Source organism: Seriola aureovittata, chromosome 3 (genome assembly GCF_021018895.1).
Source record: "Seriola aureovittata isolate HTS-2021-v1 ecotype China chromosome 3, ASM2101889v1, whole genome shotgun sequence".
Taxonomy (NCBI): Eukaryota; Metazoa; Chordata; class Actinopteri; order Carangiformes; family Carangidae; genus Seriola; species Seriola aureovittata.
This window is the reverse complement of record NC_079366.1, coordinates 10,724,310-10,744,673: the sequence shown is the minus strand read 5'-3', so window position 1 is coordinate 10,744,673 and position 20,364 is coordinate 10,724,310. Positions and strand designations below refer to the sequence as shown.

Genomic DNA, 20,364 nt, shown 5'->3' with positions numbered 1-20,364 from the left:
TGCTCAGTGTCTGACGCTCTTTTGGGTCTTCAGAGTGTTTCCCTTTATGGAATGGGATGCAATGCTAGAACCTAGCAGTTAATAAATGTTGTTGTGAGCAAAACCCATTTAGTCGTCTTATGCCGTGCCAGGACCAAGAGGCAGAGCCATTAAATCTGTAGCTGTGACAGTACTGCCTGGACCACAGTGGTCCCTCTAGAGCTACAGAGGGACAGATCCCAGGCTGCAGGGGGAGGGTAATACACTTCAAATGAATGCATTTATTGCCCATCAAAACCCTTAATAAGCAACTGTGCATGTGTGACGTCTGAGATGCTTCAGTGAGATCTTAATTCCTGCAAGTGCAACATTATAAAAACACACACACACACACACACACACACACACACACACACACACACACACACACACACACACACACACACACACACACACACACACACACACACACACACACACACACACACACACACACACACACACACACACACAGGTACCTGTTCTGGTAACTGTAGTAAGTGCCTCCAGTAGGTATGGTGCAGAGCTGCTTGCCATAACAACAGAGGGTTTGAGGAGAAAACTCGTACTGTCGACACAAGCGAGAGGACAAAGGTGGTGAAAACTCAAACTTTTTCAACAAATCCTTCAAGATTAGGGAAATCAATAGGCCTGATGGGTGTATACCAAAATATTCACAAGCACATGGGGGAAAGTAAAACCTATGCTGGTACTAAGTAACACTGCTGTTGAGCGTTTTATCAAACTGAATATAAGAGTGAAAACGGAAGTTAAAATGGAATTTTTTGTAACTTGGCAGCCAACAGCTATTTATGACTGACAGAATCAATGCTTTTTCAGTCTTTCCTAAACCATTTACTGTCTCTTTAACTTCCCTGTAGTCTGCTCCCTCCATCTCACCTTCCTCCCGCAGCAATAGCCCAGGCCCTGCATGACAGGGTCGATCTCTGACTCAAACACTTCAGCCAGCTTGGAGCAGTACTTGTACACACGGGACGTCTTGCGGTTGTAGAGCCAGGCGTTGTTGAACATCAGCCAGACATCGTCGACATATTGCCAGGGCTCTTGGTATTGCCCCGTGTCGAGCTTACGCTTTATTGTGGACAGATCTATCGGGTTCTTAACAATGTCAAAGTAGTCCTAGAGAGAGCAGGATGAATAAAGGGATCTTTGTGTTACTGACTAAAGAGCTAAAGTAGTGCAGCAGAATTAAATGCATCCATCAAACTGAAAGCATTAAGTGACAAATGCATATGTGCCACCTACCGGGATACCGAGAAGCATGGGGTCTACTGGCTGTCTGAAGGGCAGCGACTCGGGGTCCTGCCTGTAGAGAGACTCCAAGGTCGGCATCAGAGCCTGGCGCAACTCCTCTGGCTTAAAGACTGAAAAAAGAAGCAATGATAAGACAAGGAATGTGTTACACTGGTGCTGACCAATAAATTGTATTTTCACCGTCAAAATGCAAAAGGCAATGAGCATCCTTCATCACACCACCTGTTTCACAAGCTTTAATCATGTAGAAAAGCTACTTTTTCAATGGTTCCCATCCACAGCAGTTCATTTCACACTAATGTTAAGCTAATAGTGAACTGTTATGAACAAGCTAAAAGGAAAGCTTTCTGTATGTAGACTGCAGCCTCATTTGGCACAATATAGCTACAGCCTGAGACAGCAGCCACCCCCTCTCTAGCAGCATTACCTGCAGCAGAGGGAGGAGGATGGAGGAGATGACTGACAGTGACTGATGTCTGTGTTCTTCATTCAGCTTCACTCAGTGCTTTCATGTCAGGAATATTATTTAGTTTACTGACATTTTACATTTGTCTCCAGAGATAGTCACGTACTGTGACTCTGCTGCTGTAAACATTATTGTTGCTGCTCTACAGACTAATTTTGTTCATTCTAATCCTGTTCTAAATTTTGATTCTTTTTAAAAATCTTTTTAATAATAATAATGAGAAACAATGAGTATCAATAAAGAACCAAACAAGCTGTACTGCACTGATGAGATAAAATAAATGTAACAACACTATATACCTGCACCCACTAAGTGAACCCACACAGTCTCACTGCTGCAACCTCAACAGAAGCCATCAAAACATTTGGGGGGGGGGGGGGGGGGGGGGGAGAGACCCCTGCATTCACACTCAGCATGCAAACACCTGACTTGTCAGATGGAGCCCTGGATGCATGGGATGTGCTGTCAATTTGATGGTGACTGTGAGGTTAGCTGGCATGATGGTGGAGGATGACACAGGAACTGTATATGTAGTCATATCGTCACCTCAATACTGAACGACATTATCGCATTAGCGCAGATTTTCCTCATATCGTGCAGGCACATGTTACAAAGAAAGAGACATAACTTAAAATGTTTACTATACATTAAATATGAGGCGAACAAAAAAAAAAACAGATGGGGAAAAACTGCTCCTGTGACTAACTTTTCCTGACTTAAACAGTAAGTGCAAAATATTTGTCTCATTCCCAGTGACATAATTTTAGGACACACCTTCACAAATACAGACTCAGTGAGAACTACCTGGTAGTCCATAAAACAGGTGCATTTTGAGATCTGTATTATATCACCGGTTTCTAGTCATTAAACAACTGAAACAGAACAGTACGTCAAAGGATACCGTCATACGTAACTGTAATGTTTAGTCTGACTAACACCAACTGTGTGTTACTATAAGCTGCGCCTGCCCTCTGGGAAGTCTGCAGTAATTCAGCAGTACTCACTCCATAACTGTGCAAGAGTTTTCATTGTTTCTAAATTTAACCCGCGTTATTACTTGCTCTCAAATCAATCATTATTGAATTATTGTGTTAGGAAACTTTCAAGTGGGTATCATGATTTGTCGAAGATATTCTACTAGCAGCTGCACAGCTGCACAGCCAGTTCATTAAAATGCTGATCAAAGACGGCTTGTTGACTAATAAACAAAGCAGTAAATCAGACTAGTAATGCTGTAATAACAAGTTTAACCGAAACTTTAAAGCAGTCATGACCGTCTCACAGTTGGTTTTATTCATCCCTTGGCTTCAGACTCACTTTTCCTCCGTGACTGAGAGGGGGATGAGGAGGTTGTGCTGTTGGCCCCGCCCTCTTCCTCTTCTTTGGGTTCTGTCTTCATTTCCGGCTTTTTCTCCTCCACCTCCATTGGCTCCGGCTTTTCCTCTGGCTCTTCCTTCTTCACCAATGTTGAAGCAGAGTCGTCCTCAGTCTAAAGACAAACAGGGAAATGACTTATTATACAACTGTCATGTTTTAAACCTCACAGGGGTTTGATGACAGATAGCATTTGTTTCACAAACGTTCATCACTTTAATATGGAAAAGGTTAATTGTGTGTCTTTGTGTTTGTCTTTGTGTGTGCATCCCTGAAGCCACTGCTTTGACTCCACCCTGCAAAATGCTTATCCTACAGCGGTAATATCCACAGAAGAAAAGATGGTTTGCTCCTCAATCAACAAGTCTCCTGATGTATTCAACAGTTTGGTGCTAATGGCTGCCAAAGAGAAATAAGCTCACTGGCTACTGACAGCGTGGAGTCAGGAGTATGTTTAAACATTAACAACATGAAAGACTTGAGATCTACAATATCAAACGTGTTACAGTGATTCAAAGGGAGTAACGGCAATCGGTAAGTACATGCATTTCTGATCAAACACATGAATGTATCATATAAAAGTAAGATATTAAGGTGTTCAAGCTACATAAGCTTTATTTTATAAAAAATAAATAAATAAATAAAACGCAGGGTGGATGAAACATTGGAAATGTTACATGCAATTGTTGCATGTAGTGTGTGTGGTTGTCAAATTTCCAATTCTGACAACAGAGGGGGTTTGCAGCCCCAACCCACCTCCATCTTGGGCTCAGTTTTGCCGCCAGCGGCTTCAAACTCCTGTTGGTCGTGGTGCGTCTCTGCTTTGACCTCCTGGACAGGAAGGTCTGCTCCAACCTGCTGTGAGTGCAGGTCGGCGCTGGCGGCTGAGGCCGGCGTGGGCACTCGGTTATCCAGACTGGCTCCTGGCTGAGACAGCTGAAACACAGAGGGAGGGAGGGAGGGAGAGACAGAGAGACAAATATGAGCTATGTGCAACAGCTACACCCCTTTTTTGCATGCAGAACTGAAGCTATGACACAGATGAACACCTCTCATATTCATGTCATTGCTCCCTTAAGTTGAGAGATGTAACATTCCCATTGTGATGGATGCTACAAAGAATGGTGAAGATGCGGTTTTAAGACAGAGAGGTGGATGTGGATGGGACGGGTTGACACATGGCAGTCAGAGGGATGGGAGTTTGCATGGGGAGGGGGGGGGGGGTTTCAGAGTGGAGGGCATGCGGAGGGTCTCAGTCTCACCGGCGTGGTAGGGGGCTGAGGCGGGGGCTGCGTCTGGGCTGCTGCGGGGAGCTCCGCCTGGGGTTGGGGCTGGGTGGGGCAGGGCGGGGTGGCACCCTGGGCTTGGGCGGGGCCAGGGAGGGTGGGGGTAGAGCTGCGGCTGGAGGGCTGGGGGTGCGGCAGGTTAGTGGCCCCCCCAGCCGTTGAGGCAGAGGAGGCAGCAGGCGGAGGCGTGGAGTGCAAAGGGGTTTGGGAGGAGGCTAGTTGAGGGCCCAGCGAGGGGCCAAGTGCATTCATGGGGAGGTTAGCGCTCTGCTGCTGCTGCTGGAGAGAAGGACACACACAACGGGAAGGCGGACAAACACACACACACACACACACACACACACACACACACACACACACACACACACAAACGAGAAGCAGACAAACATACAGTCGAAATATCAAACATACAAACACAACACCACACATAATTTGGGGTTTAGAGGGCACATTGTGATTGTTACAAGAACAATTTAAGAGCAATTAGTGTGTAGTATGATTGGTTAAAGTAGTTTGAGTTTAGTTCCGCAGCAGCTAGTTGGAATTGGCACTTTGTAGCATCTCTTAAAGGGGTAATATTACCAAATACAACCAAACCAATCAGTGGTCCAACTTAAGCTCACTACAGTTACACACTCCTCGTCTTTCCTCGTGTCTCACCTGGGTGACAGCAGCTTGTGCCTGTGGCTGACCCATGCCAGGGCCCACGGAGACATTCATGGGGGCTGTTGCAGCAACTGCAGCAGATCCTGGAGGGAACTGAGTCTGAGCCAGAAATTGTCCCTGGCTCGCCGTCTGGCCCACCATGTTGCCACCGCCATGTCCAGTCATCATGCCCTGGGCCTGGGGCATCCTGGAGGGAGACATGCCCATCTACAAGGCAGGAAAACAAGTGTTACTATGAATATAGCAACAGAAATTCTTTGAGTATTTCTACTGACCAAACACCATCGCAAAGATCTATCACATTACTGACATTCTGTCTGCACAATAATGCAGTTATGATGTATTATGAATATTTTCCATCTACAATAAGGCAGTATGTGTGTGTGTGTGTGTGTGTGATGATCTGAATCATCTACATTCCCCTCTGCTTCACAGTCGATACTAGTGCTGAAATGTTTATATTCTAGTATTTGTTTATAGAAATGGAAGAAAGAGCTTTCACTTGAGTATTCTGTATATTTGTCCTCATCTAATTCAAGTCCTCAAGAAAAAGCTTGTAAATTGCTGAAATGTATGAAGCTTAAACCTTTGAAATTTGTTGATCCATTTGTTGACTAATGACAGGCCAAGACAAGATACAATAAGAGTATAAACAGAAGTCAAAATAAATCCTGAGTGATTCAAATGTTTTGTTTCATTTCATTCATGAAATGTGCATTTGCATACATGGTACATGGTACGCGCACTAACTATGGTATGCTAAGAGGTCACAAACAATATGAAAGTGCCTGTCGGAAACCAAATTAGAATTATTTTCAGTAAGATGAGGTTGATATTTAAATTAGTCATACTAGTAGGGCTTATGTTTACCCAGGACTGAAATTCAAATTGGCCTCTTCTTTAACAAGGAACATTATTTTCTACAAAAGGTCAGTGCCTTTATCCCACACTTCACTACCCAAAAACCCTCCAGTGCCTAACTAGCACATTTTGGCTAAACGCGACACTGTGCTGCAGCACAATGAAAAAATCCATTCAGCAGTAGTCTAAGCTTCTGCTAACAGCAGGGATTTTGCTTTTCTGTTATTTGTGTCCCTGGTGCAGAGACTCGTCCGTCTTAAAAATTCACCAAACACTCATGACCTGACCAGTTGACTACATTTTTAATAAGCCTGAGGTTCACTGAGCAGAGTTTGCTCATGTTACTAGTATGGGTCTGTGTGTGCGTGTACACTGTGATTTGCATGCCCCTCTGCCCCCTGCCCTCCTCACCGCTGGGACGGAGCTCATGTTCATTTGCTGTGGGTGGTTCATGGGTGAGGCAGCTCGGGCTCCCATGGGTGCCTGCGATATCTGCGCGTTGGGCAGCGCCATGTGGTTGAACTGGTTGATTCCTGGAGAGAAGAGTGGGCCACAATATGAAACAATGGACATGCAGCTGTTCAACACAATGCCAAGATGGTGCTGAACGCCGATACATTTTTCAAGTTAAGTGCAATTTGAAGCTTAAGCTCCATGATAATATTAGACCGTTTTAGTTTAGCATCTCTCTTTTTATCTAAACCATCCCATCTGTTCCTCTGTACTGGTTCATCTCGGTTTTCTACACCTTTATTCTTTTTCCTGTGCTACTTTCTCTTTGAGGTGTAAGCAGCTTACTTTTGCTCTGCATTATAACTGCTAGTTGTTTTATTTGACTCTCCCTATGTAATTGAGTCTGAAATTACCATGTGTAACCTGCAACACTGACGTACCTTGTGAAACCTGCATTCGATTCATGATCTGATTTGGCATGTTGGGCAGAGGAACAGGTCCATCTATAAAGCAAAAACAAAATACAAGTTATATACATAAATAACAACCACATTACCAGCTGTAATGAACTTCTCATATGTATATAATTGGAAAAAAAAAAAAAGGCAATATGGATGAAATCTAAATACACAAACTCAACATCTTAACTCAAAAAAATTAAAATTTACCTGAATTACCTGTTATTATAACTGTACTTACTCTGTGGCCTTGAGCCCAAGGTGTTGGGCTGGGCGAGGCTAGGCTGCTGGGTCCCCTGGGTGGCCATTGGTGCCTGATTGATGATCTGCTTCTGTAGCCTTGAGCGCCTCTTCTCCTCTAGTTCCTTTTGGATTTTATAGATTTTCTCAGCCAGAAAGTGATAGTATTCATCCTGTAGGGAGGAAGCGGGAGTGATGGAAGGAGATAGTAAAAATAAAAATAATAATAATAATAATAATAAGCAAACTGTGTATTTTGTGGATATGCTAAAACGCTGTGTATACGGCTTTGATAAGGTGACCAAGTCAACCTCATGCCATTGTCGAGGACTCGTTCAGAAGACCTACCCGGCTGTTAGCTGACTCGTACATGTCTCCCTCAACCTTTCTGGCGTAGGCCACCAGGTTCTCCATTCGTCTGTCCTTTAAAGCTGCCGGGTCAGGGGTAGGGAATATGGCTTGTACTCTGTCACAGAAGAACACAATTTGGAGCAGTGAATAAGTCTTCCAATTTCTACTACGGTTAATTCTGGCATTGAAAAAAAGGCAAGAGGGGGTAAGTAACAAGTCGGGACACTAACAAGCAATCTCCAACTGTTATATCCAGCAGGAGTATGTACTTACAGTTTGTGTACGAGGTGATTGCGCAGGTCCTGAGTGACGTGCTCGTGCCAGGCTTTCCTGGTGCCTGTGGCAGAGATGGGTGCTGCTGTGGGTAGGTTGCCCATTGATCCCACAGTTGACCCGTCTGACAGCAGCTGACTGAAGGTGGAACAGGAGGAACAAAGAAGGTGAAATATCACATACAGTTTCCATTATCTGTGTTTTTAAATATAATGTGAAATTGTGCACTAAATTCATAACAAAAATATCAGCTCAGTGGTTGTAAGTCAGTGCTTATTGGCAGGGACTGACTTGTTAGTGTTGAGTGTGTTGGGAAGGGAGTCTGTGTGCAGGTTTGTCTGTTCTGAAGTGGTCACACCCATTGCCGCACCTCCAAGAGCCATCTGGTTACCTGTAAATACAGAACACAGTGAGCAAACAGCACAGCCCGATTTCAAAATCAGGCTCAGTACATATATTATGGCTTTGGATGGCCGCCACATCCATAACTGAAGTGCACTCTACACAGCAAAAAAAAAAAAAACAGTTTACAGTCTGGACATACAGCAGGCCGGGGTCCAAAAGCCTGAGACCACTTACCCACTCGCTTGAAGGGGAAACTGGTCTCAGACTTCTCCAATTTTTCTTTTTAATAATTCAAACCCATTTAGGATCCTTGTAGTGCTGTGCATTTGTAAGTCCATCAATACGTACAAACACAAATTTAACAGTGGATATGAGGTTGGAAGGCTGGTAACAGTGCTCGTAGAAAACCTAAGAATTAAATCAGCTTGTCTGGCTTTACCAAGTGCATTGATGGGTCTCATCTGCTGCGAAAGCTGTTGTTGTTGCTGGGCCTGTGCGTTCTGTGCTCCTGCTGTCTGTCCTGGGCCCGGGGCCTGCTGGGCCTGGGCCTGCCCAGTGGTCTGGCTGCTGTAAGGCAGCCCAAGTGCCGCGTAGGCTCTCTGCATGGAGCTGGGGTCTATGGGGGCTGAGGTATTGATGGTGGGAGCACTGGGCTGGCCCACACCAACTGAAGACATGGGGTTTTGGAGGCCAGTATTGGGAGAGCTCAGCATGGCTGGGGAGAGAGACAGATCCGTCAGTCTAAAACACTCATATACAATCATACTGACTACACTGTTAGCAGCTTGTGGTGTTGACCATGTTGATTACTCTTTCGCTGTACCAGCTAGAGTATATAAACAATATGCAAATGTTAATGCTGTGTGCCAAGCCCAATAAATATGAAAAGAATCAGGTTTGGTGAAAACATGGCAAAGATGTAGACTCGTTTCAACAGGTAATACCAAATACACACACATTTGGACACTTTGACCTCTGGCAAGATGAAGTCATAACATGGCAGCATTATACAGTGAGAACATTAATGTAAGGCTAAACGCTTTAAAATGCAGTGAACTGAATAAATGAATAAATCCCTTCAGGGGACAGAGCATTAGCATATTTTTCTGGGTTCAGGCTTTGGTTGGACTAAAAAAGCACTCAGTTTGTGCAAACACAAAAATCGGAGGAGTCAGAACAAAGTAATGCTGCGCTCTGTTTGCGTTGGCAGTAGAGACACAAGCCCCGGCATCATGTTCTTTAACATGCAAGCCAAACAGGGACAGACCAACACTGGAATGCTCTAAGTGATGAAAGATGCTGAGCAGAGTGGTGAAGTAAAGAAAAAAAAAACAGAACAGAACAAAAATGGGAGACAAAGGTTAAAGTAACTAATATAAATAACCCAGCAACCAATATAAGTTATCCAGAGACGTCTCAAAAGAGATGGAAGGGCATAAAACAAAACAGACCATGAGCCCATGACAACAGTCACATGGAGAGAGCGGAAAAACAAAACAGAAAGAAGAGAAGTTTTAGTATGAGGCAGACAGTGTCAAACTCGGCTCTGCTCTAGTGGGGAGTAGCGGTAAACAGCCCAACAGCCAGTAGATCAGCAGGACTTCTCAAGCACACGCTCTCCATTTCCTCTCTCTCTCTCTCTTTCACTCTTTCCATCACACTCCTATCCCTCCTGTGTGTCAGATTACAAGCCCAGCAGGACCACGCTCTTACTCATTGAGTGCTTTTAGTCATTGTGGAGGAGCACGAGCCTAGAAATAAATTGCTTGACTGGCCTGAATGGCAAAACATAAACAGATTCTACACACAAACATCTTTGACTGGCTTCAGGAAAGGTCTAATTCTTTCTAAAGCCGTCACTACGGACGATTGGAGCTCAGTATACCAACATAATACCCTGTCACGACCGAGGTAAAGATCGAGGCCTTTGTAAAACTAATCCATGACTAGATGTCCTGCTTATTCAACACAGTCAATGGAGGTAATTCAGCCTTGTGTTTGGTGTGTGGTTAAAGGTGAACAACTAGACAATCGTTAAGTGACAGCGGGCCAGAGCCTGCTGCTCATACTTACGCTGCTGGGTGCGCTTGTCGCTGGCGTTCTTCAGCGGCAGGCAGACGGGACAATCGTGTCGTGTGCAATTTTTCCAGTGGGAGATGATCTGTCTGGACGACGCACAGTGAGCCACTGCAGAGAAAAACAGGCAGAGAGAGAGGCAAAGTGAGCGACGAGGTATAAAACCTTTATGCTGACAATTTTCCGGACTCAGTCACCAACGAGTAACAAAAGGGATGGACAGTATCACCTGAAATCAATGTCATGGTTATTACGTTTAACTCAGTAAAGATCCATATCGTGTTTACTGAAGCACTAGTGTGCCCACATGACCAAATGATGCATTTTGTTTCTGTCCAAGCTCTTCATCTGTGTTGTCTTCAAGTGCTGCTCCATAAACAATTACTACAGGCTTCAGGCTTCAAGGGCTATGCACAAATAAACAACATTAAATCTTATTATCTTTGTAAGAATGCCAGTACTACTAGCAAAGACTCATACATAGCAGAGCTATCATGTTGGTGGCTTTCTGTGACTTGACTGTGCAGTCAAAGAAAAGGCCTCAGATTTAGGTCCAAAGCAAGCAGTCCAGAGACTCCAGGACACGCCCTAGCTTCTGAATAAGTTTGGCTTGAAATTTAACTTGAGTGTTAAAGTCCAAGGACAGTGTAAACACATTGGACTCGAAGTTTTTACATCACAGCAATGTTAAAGGGTGAAACAGGAAGGAGAGGAGCTGAGGATTCAAGAGCAGGCAGAAACAGAGAATGTCGCTAATCTCGATAAAGAAATTGGTGGTGGGAGGAGTAGCAGACAGAGATGCAAGGGCAAGCAGGCAAGCCAGTGGGAGGGGAGAACTGTGTTTTTTGATTGGATGGAAATCCCCCTGTTTGAGTCTGAATTAGGCAGAGACACATGGTGAGACCAACAAGGAGTGAAGGGAAACATATGCCTTGCAGGGATAGTGACCTCCCCATGGAGACCAAGGATGGATGTAAGCAAGAGATAATAGAAAGTAAGGCTGCACAATTCATGGGACATAACAGAATATGACTAAAGTAAAATGTCTTTAATGTTCATGTGTTATTTTTATTGATGTGTGGTGAAGCTTAAAACATTTCTGATTGTAGGGAAGTATTTATGATCGAATTAATTAAGCAGATATTTGGAAACACTTTTCTAAGATGGTGACAAAAAGACAAACTTTTCCCAAAAGTAGCAAAGCACAAATACACTAGCCATTATCATGTACACTGACTAAGAGTATGACATAAATAAAAAACCTATCTAGCCGTGGTTACTAAGAAATGTTCGCCCTAAAAAGGTGAACATGAGATTATTTATTCCTGAAACAAAGCTCCTGATCATTGTGCAAAATAACTTTATCACTGTGCAGCTTTATCAAGAGACTGTTTTTTCAATTGAAAAGTAAAAATTCAGCCGTTAACCTGTCTTTCCTACTTGACTTAAGATATCAACATTTAATGTTAACTGCCCGCTCTCAACACCCACTGCACACCTGATTGCTCAATTCGGTGAATCCCCATCTATGCTGATGCAATATTCAATGTACTTTTGTGACTTTTTTTGTTTTGTGAGTTTCCCATTGCTTGCTTTTTACATCATGTGGTAGGTGTTATTTCTGCCTACAGTTTTCTGTGTAAGGTAGGTTTAAAATCCACCCAGACTGTAGCTAAGAAAAGGTTAAATGAGGTATGTGATTAATACATTTTAAGACATTTTTCAATTTTGTGGTCACAAGTCTAACTTGATGTTTGATATAGTGCTTTAAATCTACTGTATATAGACACACTGCACAGCTTTGCTTTGCTCACAATACCACAATTCTTAAATTATGAACAGTAAAGTTGTCTGTACAACAGATATTTTTTAAGCAGACCAAGATGGTAACAAAGGTTTTATGAGGCACAAAGCATGTTCCCCAGAAAATTGTTCATTCTGTGAACTGGTTTGCACCCACGCCCTTAACTAAGGACCTTGGCTAGAGACTGGGAGCAAGACGTGCTCTGACTGATCGGTGAGTAAAGTTACAAAAGGAGAAGTGGTCAGGAACTGTTTAGCAGTATGGGTGCATGCATGTCACTAAGGTTAATTTGTTTCATAACAGTCAAATTAGTTTGTTGTATTTCTGCTTATAAGAGGCACAAGTAGGCAACAACACCGGCAAACTTTCATATTCTTTGTAAACAAGACACACCTTTGGGGAACTGGATTTTGTAAATTATTTTCACCTGTCTGCTGCAACCAACTCATAGCAGCAACATTTAAAATCAGTAGCTTGCATACTCTGCTCTACTTGCATATTAAATATTAATTCAAAAAATCCAGGTGTACAACCTATGCAGCATCCCAAAATGTTGTCATTTAAATGTCACTGTTTGAGGCTTGAGTGTATATTTTACTTGTCAAGACTGACATAAAAGAATGGAGTTTATTGTGTCCTGACCCTTTAATAAGGCGACCACACAACAGCAAAGGGGATTTCATTTCTACAACACCTAGATCATCTATCTGTCCATCTATGTCATCTATTTGATTTCACTGTCTATTTGTTTCAAATACTCCAACTCACCCTGGCAGGACTTGCCGGCCTGGCAGTGGGTCATGTGGTTGAGGACGTTCTTCATGGTGCGGCAGTGAGGCAAGGCGCAGGCCCTCACCTCCCCATTGGCCTGCTCCCGCCGCTGGCACTTGTGTGCGTGAAGCAGCAGGACCAGCTGCTGCTGGATCAGCTTGCGCTTCTCTGGGTCGGCTGTGGGGCCTGCCGAAGGCACTGCCACGCCTCCGCTGCCGGCCAGTGGAAGCATTGCCGCCTGCTGTTGAGGCTGCTGCTGGAGCTGCTGCATGGTTGACAAAGAAAAGGGCAGACACAAAATTGTAATGGGTTAAAACAATGCTGTCAATCTCTTTTTGCTTGTGGTGCTGTGTTGACAATTTTTGTCAGTCACTTAAGGTGAGGTGATTCTCCATATGTAGTTATGAGACTTTGGGGGGGTTTCAACTGGTTTGTATTTTATCACCACTTGCTGGTTACAGCTTCTAAAATGTGAATGTTTTCCTTTCCTCCATTTTATATAAGTGTACATGAATCTCTCTAATTAATTTGACTGTTGATCAGACAAAACACGAAACCTGAAGAAAGAATTGATTATTTTCATATCCAAGAACTTATTAGAAAAATGATTAACAAAGTAGTAAAGTACAAAACAAGCGTGTTTCTTACTGAATAGTCCAAAAAAAAAAAACTAAAAAAAACTAAATGGATTGCAGAAGAGTAAACAATTTCACCAATGCGAAAGAAAAAAATTTCATGATGCATCAACTCACTTGCTCATTTTCCCCACATGCCATTACCAATGTGTTTAATACATTTTTATAATCTAATCTGAAGTGAGACATGAGATATGCCTGTTCAAAGTCTAAACACTTTTTCTTAAAATTAGGTGGCAAATCAGCAACTGTATTTGTTCAACCGCCTTTATGGTTCCACCTCTATTATTATATGAAGTTCTTGGCGACTGCCCAATCTTTCAACAAAGTTATATCTAATAGAGCAGATTAGTCATCTGATTATAGAGTCTGTCGACTTGCAATTATCATGAATCAATGCACATCAATCAAAGCAAGATTTAAAACAATCCAAAGTGCTGCAACCACTGAATGAAAATTGCAAAATGGCAACAGAATTTAACTTTCTACAGTTATAAACTGAAGACTATGATCAATACTGAAACGCGACAATAGCAGTTTAAGATGCGGACACAAATTTGGAAATCATCAAGACATGTAAGTGTGATTAGTGACAGTTGCAATATATATCAAAATGATATACAGAAATTAATTTATTTTGTCACTAATAAACTTTGTAGCAAAAAAAAAAAAAAAAAACCCTAATACTCAAATAGTGCTACACATGTACTGTCCATGAGTGTATTGCTATATCAAAGGAAATGAATGCGTCTAAAACATAAAGCACCGTTGTGTTATTATCTGTATGGTAATGTCTGATTATGTGTAACAAGCACTAACCATGTTTGGCACGCTAGTGACAGCGGCCCCTTTGAGCTCACTGGGGAAGGGTGGCAGACTGTTGGCAAGGGCAGCCTTGTTCTGGAGTTGCTGCTGAGGGTTTAGCTGCTGGCCCGGCCCTGCGGCACCCTGGCCATAGGGCTGAGCCCCAAACGGACCCCCGTTGCTACCCAGGCCCATCTGAAAAAACAGACAAATTGACAGAAAAGTTAATGTTATAATGTAGCAGTATTAGCTTTGTAGACAGACAAGACATGGGGTTAGGGAGTTCATTTTCAATTTTTGTTCCTGACTGACACTCAATGCTTGTTAACCGACCATTAACCGACAAGATTGAAATGTAATATTCAAAATAGACAAGTGTCTGTAACCCATTAAAACATTGTCAAGACACAGGGGTTGAAGCAGAGTGTCTAAACAGAGTGAGACAGTAGAGCACACACAGGAAAGAAGCCCCTCCAGGCAGATCATCCCACAAGGCGATGGTCATTCTAACTTTATTGTTGCTGAAGAAGTGACGACCCGCAGGAACATATAAAAGCTCTGTTATAAATTGATAAGGTTATAAAAGAAATCAGCTCTACACGTGACCAGTGGGAGATGTGGTTCTGGTGTGAACAGCCACTCTCCTGCTTGTACAACACAGAGTTGGTCTGGCATTAAACCTCCAAATAAAATACACGGCCCAGGCCTACTCATGTCCTCAGCACAGCAGACAGCTTGTCTACTGGTTTTTATTCAGACATAGCAACATGTCAAAATGCTGTGGGTTTAGTCTGGTGCACAGTCTGTTAACTGTTAGACCCGTGGCCGAGAGGTACTGATGTCCCAGGTTATTTCAACCGTTTAACTGGTAGTATTAACTGGTCAGAACTCTTATTATCTGTTGGTGGTTAAGCGGCTAAGTTTCAAGTATTGATTTTATGTGATTAAATGTTTATCTGGGTGATTATAACTCACTTTCCCCACCAATGATGTGGCGCCATTAACTAAACTGTTTCCATAAACAAAGACTGTTCCTGAACAGCAAACAGGCACAGTTTACTATGTTTTTGTTGTTAAGTCCAGATGTTAGATGGATTTTGATTTCCTTGAGGCTTCTCATTCACCTACATCTGTCAAAACAGCACCAACATGCCAACACAAGTTCTGCCTCCATTTCAATGCCAATTTGTCATTACAAGACCCTCTCTGCCAACGCAGGCACCAACATAGCTGTGCCAGGCTGACTGTGCTGGTTTGGTCTAAACCAGCCCAATGATGCTCTGGCACCATAACAACTCAGCATGACACCAGCTATTGGCAGGAGGGACTTGTCCACTCCTCAACTACAGAAACATTTCCAACCTTTCCTGCTCCTACACCTCCTCCCCTCTATTCTGCTACTAGACTGTTTGCAACCACTGGATCCACCAGAGACAACACAGATAAAAAAAAAATTCTAACACTGCAGCAAGTAGCTAAGGGAGCCGCCAGATAAATGCTGTTCTATTTTGGCATGTTTCTTCAATTAGCCACTCTGACAGGTAATTAAGCACAACTTGGCAGTCATATTCTCAAGATCCTGTTGGGTTTTTAGAACAAATTAAGTTTTCAGCTAATTAAGGCCCATAAATGAACTTTCGGCACTCAAGGGTCTCCCCACAGTAAGAAAATGTATATCAGGAGACTATGGCAATTTCATTCTACTGCTGAGTGATTTTCAATGAAAGTGTGCTGTGATGATATGATCATATTGTATTATCTCTTACAAAATTCTTTTGACCCAATTTGTGACTTGGAAGCAAACTGCACAGTTTTATCACATAGTTTATTGCACTGAACATCAATTTATTTTATGTGACTTTTAATACATTTGTTACATAAATATCAATATTGTAAAATATTGTTACTAATATCATGACAGTGATTCCAACCATACTGTCCTGTTAGACAATAAAAATGTATCAAGTGCCAGAGATCCCTCCCCATACTTTTGGCTGAGGCGGCTCTCCTTTTACCATCTATTGTTGTGTTCAGATATTGCTGCCCATGTTTCACATCAATTAGCAGAACATGTTTATGGCAACATGAGATTTACAAGAATTTAGCCTCAGTGTGATTAAGTACTTTGATTTAATAGGTATTTAATTCACTAGTGCATTTGGGTATTTTAACTAGATTCTTCATCTCTTTTGAAATTACAGAAAAATTACCAGTGCAACATACACTCAGTTGACAGTTTAACACTACAACTAATCCAGTATAATACAACAAACCCTAACCCATAAATCCCAACTTTAGAGTTATAATGATCAGTTTTTGTTGAAATTGGTTTAGAGGTGTTGATTCGACTATATGATCCTTTTGAAAGATGCTGTTTGGGATGGTCTTGTTTGATTAAAACGAGGCAGATAAAATAATATAAAAGGCTAATAATAACCTAATACAGTTAAAAGATTGCTAATCTGAACAGCAGATCTGTAAAACTGTTTCAACAAAAACTGAACATTATATACCTCATAAAATGTACCATTTATTGCAGGACTTATGTATTAAAACTTATTACTTTTAGCCAGGTGTACCATATAAAATGCCAGCTGAGTGTATAAGAGTTTAGCCATATCACCCTCCTTCAAGAGCCATGACTGCATATATTAAGATGTGAGGTGCCAGGGGGATTAAAACCTGTTACTACCATGCTTTACACACTGATCGACTTGCTGCTCTCTCATCCACTGAGCTGCTGAGAGACCAGACCAGACTTTGCCATGCCAGGCCAGGCTGTATCCCCTCAGGCTGTTGACACCGCTCCAACAGACCAGATAAAAAAAGACCCAGCTGAGACGACACTGGCAGCCTTTCAACACAGCTGAGCAGGCGGGCGGACGGATGGACACACACACACACCCCCTCTGCTTCACTCTTCCCATTCAGCCCACTGCTCTGTAACACACTCCACACATCGGCAGGCAGGACAGTTGCCACCTATCATCTCACCGCTCTGCTGCCAGGCCAGACTATTCAGCTGAGCGGTCCTCCCCCCTCCTTCCACACTGCACTCACCCTCTGTCATTCTAACTGATTAAGTGGTTTACAATACCTGTCTTCCTCTACGTGACTGACAGGGCAAGCAGACATCCAATAAGCCAGAGAAAGCGAGGGGAGTGTTCACACATATACAATAACAAAGGAGCACGAGGCAGGAAGGAGTGATAGCAGCCTCTCACCAACACAAATGCCCAGAAAGAGATTTACAACCTGCGATTAAAGCACAATAGAGGAAGCCACACACTGGGTCTAGTGGTTTTCTCCTCTAGAGCCGTTGGTGACATGATAATCACAGGAAACTGGCTGAGCTTACAACACACACACACAGGCCTAATTCAAAATGCTGACAGTCCCCATCAATGATACTTACACATCAGTTTTTATTATCTTTCTTGTGGTTAAAGCATGTGTACAGCCGCTATTTTAGAATGAATCTCAACACATATTCACTATCTCTCCAAGTCCCTTCTCAGTAGCTCACAGCATCTGTCTGTGTTGTGGTTACATACCGCCTTAGTGTCTTGGCTCTGACACATAGCCAGTAAAATAGATGGCTTCCTACTGATTTCCTGTGAAACCACATTGGTGGCAAGCTTATGTTTAAGCAGCCAACAACATTATGAACTCTATCTCTAACACACACACACACACACACACACACACACACACACACACACACACACACACACACACACACACACACACACACACACACACACACGACTACTTAAGAGTCCCAAGATTAATCTTAACAATGACTGAACAGTTGACAGCCATGTCAATATCAGCTCCTTGCCAAAAGTGAGATAGAGCTGCCAAGTGGAGTGTACATTTCATTTCTAACTACTCAGAGTGCTGAAAATGAGTGGAGAGGGAGAAAAGACTGTGCAGATGAACCAACAGATCAACCGGCAGATGTATAGACACAGATGCACATACCATAAATGCAAATGGATCAATTTGAAATGTTGGAGGCTTAAATCAAGCTCCTCGTCAATGCTTTCAAGGTTTTGGTTTGCTGCCACAGTGGGTCATTTGAGACAAAGCATGAGCGATGTTATGGTCGGTCATGAAACATCTCCACTCTGATTAACCAATTAAGAGCTACGTAAGCTGACCACAAACAATTGTCACACTGTCACAACTGCTTTTCAAAAACAAGCAACTATATCCAGACCAAAGCCCTATTCTTAATATGACAGCAACTGAGGTTGCTTGATTCATTTTTGATAATTCATTGGGATTTGCCAGTTTTTCATGTATCGGGAGCTGTTGTAGAGACAAAACAAGAAACTCCTAAGTTCAAAGGTGGTGACCTGACCATATGATTGTGAGAGGAAACACATAGCTGTCTCGACCCTCGTCAGACCAACAGTGAAGTTAGCAGTGACAAGGACCACATTTAACATCCTTTTGCAGAGAACACCAAAAAACAAACAAACAAATAATTAATAACTAGAAAATTCCAGGGAAATTTTGAGTGCCACGGGGGCTACTGCCGGGATGAGTACATGATTTATTTCCAGTGTTCAAAAGTCACCCTGATCATATTCTGGTTTTGAGAAATGTCTTGATATAAAAACTCTGATACAAAACAATGTCACATTCCTCCATCATGTATTATGTGGGAAATATCTCATATTCTGTGTTGTTTTTTTTAATAAAACAAGACGCAACATGTCTTCAAACTGGCACTTAAAGGGTTAAAATCCCGAAAACTAATAAACATTTGATAGGTTTGAGCAGAACTGAAGTGGTTTAAGAGATGTATGCAAAAAAAAGCAGGAAAAAATATTGATATATGATGATTTTATAGCATTTTCTTTGTGTGTCCTTTTTTGGACGCGAGGAACCCCAGAGGGTACAAAACGTGTTACCAGTGTATAATAGACCTGTAACAGTAACTGACATTAGATTTTAAAAATATGTCAAAAAAGACACTTTCTTGCAGAAATCCATACCTTCAGCTGTAACACAGCCAAAATGATCAGCAAATCAAAAAAGAAAAGTGAAGAAAATGTCCAAAAAAGGACAGAGGGACCCCTGAGGGTTAATAAATCCTGTGAACCGCTATTAAATTACCACTATTATGTTTTTTTTCGGTGCTAAATTTAACATTACTGGGGAGGAGAGCAACGCGACTAGAAGTGACAGCGAGAGAGGGCTAGTAGCTTCTCCTCTCCTCTGTCTCAGCGGAGACCGTCACAACTTCATTCACTCTTTTAACAAAACAAAAAAAAAAGCTACGAAGGAAGCAGTAAATGGACTTACATATTTAAGACCTAACTAAATGTAATTTAAGACCTAACATGCGGCTAATGTAAAGCTAGCAGAGCTTAGAGAGTTGGTTATCTGGTTGCTAGGCGCACGCACGCACGCACACAGGTCAGGAGCTGCCGTTGCCATGGCAATGTGAAAATCTGCCCAGAATTTGGCTTCTACATGGCTTCAAAACAACTGAAAATTATGAGAAAACCGTTACTTCTTTTCAAAAACTGAAAAGACCGTGCCAGACACTGAAGCCAGAAGTTTCTACGGTCTCTATTTTATTCAGATATTCCTTAAAATGAGTGAGGAAGCTCAGTGCGAAGACAGAGAGAGATTCTTTTGAAAAAAAAAGACGATTACATTAGGTGTCAATGAGAGTGAGACAGGTATTGCTGCCGGACTCGGCACCCCCGTTTAAATTTTGTGCAGACCCTGCCTGTCAAAGTTACATTTTATGAATCCCAACAACTATGTCTACATTTTCAGAAGAATTATTTGTCTCCTTTTTACGGTTTGGCCGTGAGCTCGAGTTAAAAATAAAAATAAAGGTTATTTTTTACTGCTTCACGCACTCTAGCCAACTGACGCTTTCACTCTAACTTTGAAGAAAAAGTGATTTTGCCTCGGAGCTGAGCACCCGTGGCACTAATGACAATAATAGAAGAAGAAGAATTAAACCCAAAGATCAAAGGTACACTGTATAGATTCTGACCCGTAGTGGTGCTGCTGAGCGATGTTTAATGAGAGGTTGTGATGAATATCAGCTGAATGGTGGTAATGCACCCTAAAGGCAGTAATGTGCCAATAAAATTGGAGAAGAGGAAGGCAAGTCTATGTAAACTGCTTTAAAAAAAAAAATTAAAAGGCCATTAAAATGTTTTTGAGGTAGTTCTGG

At 42.4% G+C, this 20,364-nt stretch overlaps 1 protein-coding gene across 3 annotated transcripts in view; it reads right to left on the bottom strand.

Moving 5' to 3' along the window:
- crebbpa (CREB binding protein a) overlaps positions 1-20,364 on the bottom strand; it is a 46,159-nt gene that overhangs the window by 10,295 nt on the left and 15,500 nt on the right. The window contains exons 3-19 of one of the 3 annotated variants that reach the window (XM_056371987.1): positions 14,172-14,351; positions 12,715-12,982; positions 10,140-10,253; positions 8,506-8,781; positions 8,013-8,112; positions 7,722-7,859; positions 7,446-7,563; positions 7,099-7,270; positions 6,840-6,902; positions 6,358-6,479; positions 5,080-5,292; positions 4,396-4,698; positions 3,890-4,069; positions 3,077-3,248; positions 1,285-1,403; positions 919-1,158; positions 498-586 (exon numbers count right to left, since the gene is read on the bottom strand). In XM_056371987.1, coding sequence (XP_056227962.1) covers positions 498-586; positions 919-1,158; positions 1,285-1,403; positions 3,077-3,248; positions 3,890-4,069; positions 4,396-4,698; positions 5,080-5,292; positions 6,358-6,479; positions 6,840-6,902; positions 7,099-7,270; positions 7,446-7,563; positions 7,722-7,859; positions 8,013-8,112; positions 8,506-8,781; positions 10,140-10,253; positions 12,715-12,982; positions 14,172-14,351 — 2,867 coding nt within the window. The remainder of the gene's footprint in view (positions 1-497; positions 587-918; positions 1,159-1,284; positions 1,404-3,076; positions 3,249-3,889; positions 4,070-4,395; positions 4,699-5,079; positions 5,293-6,357; positions 6,480-6,839; positions 6,903-7,098; positions 7,271-7,445; positions 7,564-7,721; positions 7,860-8,012; positions 8,113-8,505; positions 8,782-10,139; positions 10,254-12,714; positions 12,983-14,171; positions 14,352-20,364) is intronic. The other 2 variants (XM_056371988.1, XM_056371989.1) reach the window with 2 other exon arrangements.